Consider the following 7,633-nt stretch of genomic DNA (forward strand, 5'->3'; position numbering starts at 1 on the left):
GGTTTTCTTAATTTAATATCAACATATATACGTATTTTTACTTCTGTAAAAGTATATTCTTTTCTGTTTATTCATCATTATTTCATGAATATCACCTAAAATTATCAAAAATTCTCATATTTGGGAGATATTCACTTTGCAAATAACTCTGCTGGGAGAGATGAGCTGAATTGCCATAACTACATGTGGAAAAGAGCATCTGTGCATAGTTTTATGTCAGCTTAACAATGTCTGCCTGTAGCCATGAATAACATCAGTTTAATAATTAATTCCATAATTACTTAATATAATTCCTTCATGCAAATCTTGCCTTGCCAATCACAGTGTTGGTATGATGTTGTGGTGCATCATAAAAAGGCTCAACTCCAAACCAACAAGCAAGCATGGATGGAACATTGCATAGGGTATGAAGAGGCAAACATGACATGACACCATTAAAAAGTGCTGTGAATTCAGTTCATGAGAAATTCACCCAGGAGAAGCCCAAAGCTCTGCACTTTGGAATAACCCAAGGCATCACCACTGAATGGATGTGGCTGGCTGAACAGTGTCCTGCAGAAGATGTCCATGATGATGGTGGATGTGTGGCAGGGTACGAGCCAGCATTTTACTCTCAATATGAATAAGGCAAGTTGCATGCTGGGCTTTGTTACAAGGAGTACATCATTAGCTATGGGAGGTATAGCTACCTTCCCAGGCATGTGCATGAGAGTGAGTGAGTTTCCTTTAAAACACTGTCAGGCCTGTATGTTTTCAAAACACAACTGAAACTTAACCAAAAAAAAGGCAATCATGTACTGTTCTGATTATTCACTATATTCACTGTACACTTTCTAATACTAGGACTTAATTCCTTCTTTATTGTTAGGTGAAATATCAAAAAGCATCACTTTAGTTACTTCCCTGTATGCCATGTGAGATATTTTAGTATGTCTCGTGGCTATATAATATCTCTAGGGTATAATGTGCCTATATTGCAGCTGCTCCTTCAAAACGATGTGCAGATCTAAGCCATAATGAAGAAATGTAACACAGTGCCCGAGAGGCTGTGGAATCTGAATCTTTTGAAGGTTTCAAGATCAGACTGGATAAAGCCTTAAACAACCTGGTCTGAATTAATGGCTGACCTGATCTGAAAGAGTATTGGGCTAGAGGACTCCTATGGTTCCTTCCAGTTCGGGGGTTCTATGTTCTCAAGTCTCAAAATTATGTGTAAAAAGAATATTGATTTGAAAGAACAGTTGTCCTAATACTTGAAACATTCAGATCTAAATCTTTACTTCAGATACAAATAGCAAGATATAGTAGATTGATAGCTTTATGAAATTGGAGTTCTAATAGGAAAGAAAATCATTATCATTAGGATATTATTTCAAAAAAAAAAGTGTATAGTTTAGCAACATTGATAAATAATTTAAAAAAACAACAAATGTGGGTTGAATGCAAACCTAAAAGCAAACAAGCAGAAAAATTCTCTGTCACACTTTTCCTTCTCAGAGTTCCTTCTCTGTAAAAATGACTGCAAGCAAATGCTGTCTGGCACTGCAAAAGTTGACAATCTCACTTGACGTCAGTTAACACAGAATGTTGTTAGGGCTACTGCTGCAGTTCATTATGCAAATTGCTGCAGTCCCAAGAAAACCAACTCCTTTATGCAATTAAGTTGTTTACAAGCCTATTTATATCTTAATAATGGTTTAGCCTGGCTGCTTTTTTTTCCTATCGGCACTAAGCATTTAAGCAGGATCTTCCTATTATCCATATGACCAACACATATTTGTGAGTCGTATGCTGTGGAAGTGATTGAATGGCTTATTTCTAGGCAGGGATACTTTGCTGTATTCAAATGAATTTTCAGTCCGTGAACCACATTTCCAAGATCTGAATAAAAATTAATACGTGTTTGCCTCGTGCAGTTTCACCAGCAATATACAAACATCAGATGGCTCAGTGCACAAAGTCTGATGTCTCCTACATGCTGCAAATGTATTCTGTGTATTAAAAGGACAAAGTGAATGAACTAAATACATTTTACAACAAAGACTTTTTTGTTTTTTCCTCTAAATATTGTAAGAGTAAGAGAATGGAACTTTTAGCTAACAAAGAGAAACTTGGTAAAAAGAGGAAATGAGCAAATGAATTGTGCTTGAATTAAGAGAAATAATTCCATAATTGGACTTTTTGTGTTTTTCATATAACAAAGAACTGGTTGAAAACAAGGGGGGAAGGTCCATCCTTTTCATGGTTATTTATTTATTTATTTTTAAGAAATACAATTTCAACATTTTAAAAAATGTTATTTTAAAGAATGACAATTAAAATGTTAATTTAAAAATATTACTCTGAATAAATTGTGAAATAGGAGCAAATCAGAGTCAATAAGCATACGCAGTAGAAAGCATTTATATGCACTCACAACAGAAGTATATTGATGTTCATCCCATCATCTTTTCGTAAGTATTCACATTTTAAAACAGACACGAACTGCTACATTTTGAAAGGTTCCTAAATCAGAAGGAAAATATTAATAATAAAACTAAATAATAATGACAAATCTTTAGAAATGAGTCCAGACAGAACTCAGTTTTTTACAGAAATAATTGAGTTCTACTAATTGAGTTCTTCTTGTAAATTATTAAATTCTAACAATAATTAAAAACTGTCACATTTGTTTGGTTATATATTTCCAGTATTGAGATCATTAATGTCTTCTGAAATTAAAGTTATAAGTCAAGTCTGATACTTCATGTCATATCTCCAATATTGAATATCATAATAAAATTTCAAGAATTTGGAAGTCTAATCAACAAGCTTAATTTGTGTTTTGTTGCTGATAACAGACTGCTTTTTACATTTTTTTCTCTGATATTTGTGGTTCTAACACACCTGATCATATACTGAATTAAATTAAACAACATCTATCAAAAGAAAGTGTTAAAACAATTTCCTGAACTATTCCTTATATCTGCCCCCGTAATTTCTGCTACTTGAAGTAATACATTCCTGTTGCATGTGGTCTCCGTTCGCTCGTCCGGTGTTCGTCCTCTGTCCACATGTAGGGCTTACTGCTGGGCGAAACCGACCCTTTACCAGGTCGGGGCCAGATGCTCACACAGACCCCAGGAGTAAGTGATGCAAATGGCGTTTATTGCTATAGGCTACGTGTTTAAATACAAGTGTTTCCTCCAATCACGAAGTTACACTTGGCACACAAAGGTGGCATAACACAGGTGGCATAGGAACCTGCACGCGTCACACCTCGTTTCCCTCGCTGCGCCTACAACACACCTCGTTTCCCTCGCTACGCATACAACATCTCCCCCTCCCTATGCCGATAGCTCCCGTCACATCGCGTTCGGAACCTACAGCTGCTCCCTAATTCTATGATATTTTATGCGTTCATCCATAAACTGATTCATTGTTCTCAATAGACAATCCTGAAAGCACTTGATTATACATGGAATGATAGCTAATAGACAGGCTATGACAAGCAAGGCAAACAGTAGCGTCTTAACACCTTTCGCGAGCCACCTTCCTAGATCACCAAACGTGCGCGTAAACCAGTCCCCTATGGGATCATCTTCCACCCGTATCTTCTCCGTATGTTCCTTCATGGCTTGGAGCACCTTGTGAATGGACTCACTGTGATCGCTGAGATTGAAGCAACACATCCCTTCCACGTCTTGACACCCGTGTCCCTGCGCCAGGAGTAAGAAATCGATGACTGCTCGATTCTGCAACACTGCGTGCCGGATGCTGCTCGTATCCTCCAGCATCGCATTCAATATTAATGATGTTAAATTTGCTTGCTTAACTGACCAACATGCCAATCGTTCGATCTCCTTTAAGGCCTGTGCTGCTGCTATACCAGGAGCAAAGAAAGAAGCAAATATCCGGGCTGTCACACTCCATAGCTGTAGCTCATCACCGCAGTCAGGCGAGAGACGACTCAGCGAGCGCCTGCTACGGTGGTGACCCGTAATGTTCGGCCCATACGCTATCCAGGTGGTAAAGTTAGGAGAGAGCATAGTCAATTGTCCTAGATAACAGGGCCCTCCCAAGGCATTACGCGGGATGCCTTGCCAAGCCCTGTCCCCACAAATCAAGAAAATACCTGGTGGGAGTGCCTTAGCAGTCCCATTGTTCCACAACACCTCTGGCTGTTTCCCGAAGGTAAACCCATATGCATAATAATTCCATTCCGTTGTGCAATTACCACCACAACCTGTCGTGTTGCTGGAACATTTTGTCCCGTTGCTGTACCCCGCTGACCATTTTCCCCTTTTTGAACTACACCAATTAGAAAGGTCCCCTCTATAGTAACGAGTCTCGTTACTGGTGAATCCACAATATCTACGACTTATTGAAAAACTCTCTACGTTTATTGGACTTACCATCGTCCATGATTGGTTGACATAGGGCCTTATAAGAAGGTCATCACTTTTCCATTTTGCTATGAAGTCACGCAATTCTGCTTCCGCCCCACCAGTCCCATTAAAATTCCCATCAAAATTGTGACAGACTCTACTGCGATTGTTCTCTTTATAGCACACCGAACCAAAGGTAACACACGTACGTGTTGTTCCGTTCTTGATCATCTGGGACCCTAAAATATCCAATTCTTGGGGGTCCCAAGGGAGGGTTGTATTTAGAGCCTGTATCAAGCATGCTGTTTGTCGCAAGAAATCCCGCCCCAGAAGAGTTCCGGGGACACGCGCCACCAATGGTGTAAGCAACGCCGGTTTCTCTAAGGAGCCATCCCTGTTAATCACAACCGCTTGTACCTCATTGGTAGACCGGTGTGAGGGGGTCGCCCCTCCAACCCCCATAATAGACTGCGAGGCCTCCGCGGGCCACGAGGATGGCCATTCTGTTTCCGCGACCACAGTAACGTCGGCGCCGGAATCTATGAGGGCAGTGACAAAGATAGATCGAGGGCCTTGAAAATCCGGCGGGAGGTTGGTGCAAGAAATAGTGGCTTTCACCAGAGGGCGCTCATGGGTACTTAGAGACAGCGCCGCCATGGGTAAACTTAGGTCAGGGGCCTGCATAGGTCGAAAAATGAAGTCACCGTGCTCGGACTGTCTCCCGTTGTTATTTCCCTGGCGTGGAGGCCTACGGGCCCTGCATTGTGGTGCTGTATGACCCTTCCGCCCACACTGCTGACATGTTACGCCTCCACCCGTGCCCATTCTGCATTGGGCCCTAATGTGGCCCACCTGACCACATTTAAAGCAAGGTCCTAACTGTCGGTCTGCACTACGATGGTCCGCCTCCCTACAGGCCATCATCACTCCTGCTACCGCCGCAGCTACCTCCCCTGCCACAGACGGGCAGGCCTTTTGCTTATCTAGGACATACTTGATGGCCTCACCAGGGGTTTGGAGCCTCCCCGGCGCCGCTCGCAAAATCCCCTGCACCCCTTCACTGGACTTCTGATACAAGCAATCCAGGATGACGGGACCGTGAACTGCTCTGGGCAGATCCGAGCCTTCCACTGCCTTAATTAATCTGTCTGCAAACTCCTGAAATGGCTCTGTGGGGCCTTGCGCAATCTCTGTCCACGGAGTAGTGGGCTCAGCACTCCTTGCAAGCTTTTGGAACGCGTCTATTGCAGCGTCCGTAGTTGCTATCAACTCTCCTGGTCTAAGTTGACAAACTTGTGCTTGAGGGGTCAGCAGACCTGGTGCATTGCCCGTTAATCTCTGTATATCGGACCCATATATGGGGTTTCTTTGATCACCCTGCGCCGTAATCAGCATTTGTTTTAATTTGGTATGCCACTCCTCTCTCCAGAGCGTATACTGCACTGGTTTCAACACCATGCGCATTAAATTTTCAATATCATAAGGCAGCATTGGGCCCGATGCTGTGAGGGCCTCAAGGGCATTCATCGTCAATGGCGACTTCAGCCCTTTCTTTTCTACTGCCTCAATCATCCTTGCTACCCCCTTTGGGTCCAACGGGACCCAGATTGGGCCTCCCTCCTCCGAGACAACAACTGGGAGTGTATAAGTTGCCGCCAGACCTTTCTGTGCCACTTCCTCTTTGATCTGCCCCCAATCAGTAAGCTTAAGTCTCCCCTCCCCCTTTCCTTTTGGGGATGGTCCCGCCCCCTGCTCCGATGTCGTTGCCAAGGAAGGATATAACGGCTGCTTAGGGTAGGGCGGGGGCGGCGACAGCGCAATAGAATTAGGAGGGGCCGTCGGCGCCGTTGCACCCCCCCCGAGCCTCTGCGACTCTTCGTTGTCCTTCTCGCAATCTTCCTCTCTCTCCGTCGCCGTTTTATTCGCTGTCGTCTGAGCGCCGGTCTGAGCGCCGGTCTGAGCGCCGGTCTGAGCGCCGGTCTGAGCGCCGGTCCTGCAAAACTCCAAAGACCCGCTCCCCGGAGCTCCCTCCCCGCTCATGACCGCGCCAAGTTTGTGCTCTGCCCTGGCCGCCTTAAGGGCTCCTAACATCAGTCCCCACGTTTTAAGTTCCGTAGCCTTCTGACTGGCCATGGCGCGCTGGCATAGCGCCAAGGTGAGCAAGTCCCACCTACTCGAATCCAAAACGTAGCGGGGAGAGTCCAGCTCCCCCAGCTCATTTAACAGCGACAAAACTGCCGCGATCTCCTTCCCGGAAGGAGTAGATTTTCCACAGTAGTCCTTACAAAACTGCACAAGTACCTTAATGACTTGGTGCATTGTTACGTATGCGACCTGCCGCCACCTCACAGGCTCTTAACCGCAATACGTCTTCCGTGCGCGACCTGCCGCCACCTCACAGGCTCTTCTCCGCGTCACGGGCACGCCGGGCAGCCACCCTCAGCAGACAGATCACGTCGGGGTCACCACTTGTTGCATGTGGTCTCCGTTCGCTCGTCCGGTGTTCGTCCTCTGTCCACATGTAGGGCTTACTGCTGGGCGAAACCGACCCTTTACCAGGTCGGGGCCAGATGCTCACACAGACCCCAGGAGTAAGTGATGCAAATGGCGTTTATTGCTATAGGCTACGTGTTTAAATACAAGTGTTTCCTCCAATCACGAAGTTACACTTGGCACACAAAGGTGGCATAACACAGGTGGCATAGGAACCTGCACGCGTCACACCTCGTTTCCCTCGCTGCGCCTACAACACACCTCGTTTCCCTCGCTACGCATACAACACTCCAAAAAGAGGTATCTTATGTCTCTGTTATCATGAAATGCTTCTTATTCAGCTCTCCCTCCAGTACAGGCATACATATGTGGGCCCATACGTTATTGGGAAGGGTAGAAATACAGAAAAAGTAAGCAAATATACCACCAATTGAAAGAGCAGTGAAGTTTTCAAACGGTTTGATTTTCCATATTCCCAACTATTAGGACTCATGCACAACTGTGAACCATTAATCCAGAAGGACATGGTCAGTGGGTACAGTGGTGATGAGTTGATGGTTGGACTTAATGATCTTAGTGTCTTTAATAATTCTATGATCATATGATTCTTCTCACACTGAGCTGACTGTCCCTGCTTTCCTCTATTCTCTACAAGGCAGCAGAAAAAGAATTAGGACTTCTCCTATTCTGTGTTATTTTTGTTCTGGATACCAAAGGCTTTTCTGATGCTTTTCCTTTTTGAGTTGTCTTCAAATACATGAACCTAAGGATGA

General features: G+C 44.4%; 1 protein-coding gene across 1 annotated transcript; it reads right to left on the reverse strand.

Annotated features, from left to right (window-relative positions):
• Positions 1 to 2,233: 2,233 nt before the first annotated feature.
• Positions 2,234 to 6,976, reverse strand: LOC107052288. The gene has a single exon (XM_015280220.4). It carries the CDS (start codon positions 6,684 to 6,686, stop codon positions 3,363 to 3,365), a length of 3,324 nt encoding a protein of 1,107 aa, XP_015135706.2. The 5' UTR covers positions 6,687 to 6,976; the 3' UTR covers positions 2,234 to 3,362.
• Between the last annotated feature and the right edge of the window lie 657 nt (positions 6,977 to 7,633).

The sequence above is a fragment of the Gallus gallus genome, chromosome 4, assembly GCF_016699485.2.
Source record: "Gallus gallus isolate bGalGal1 chromosome 4, bGalGal1.mat.broiler.GRCg7b, whole genome shotgun sequence".
NCBI lineage: Eukaryota > Metazoa > Chordata > Aves > Galliformes > Phasianidae > Gallus > Gallus gallus.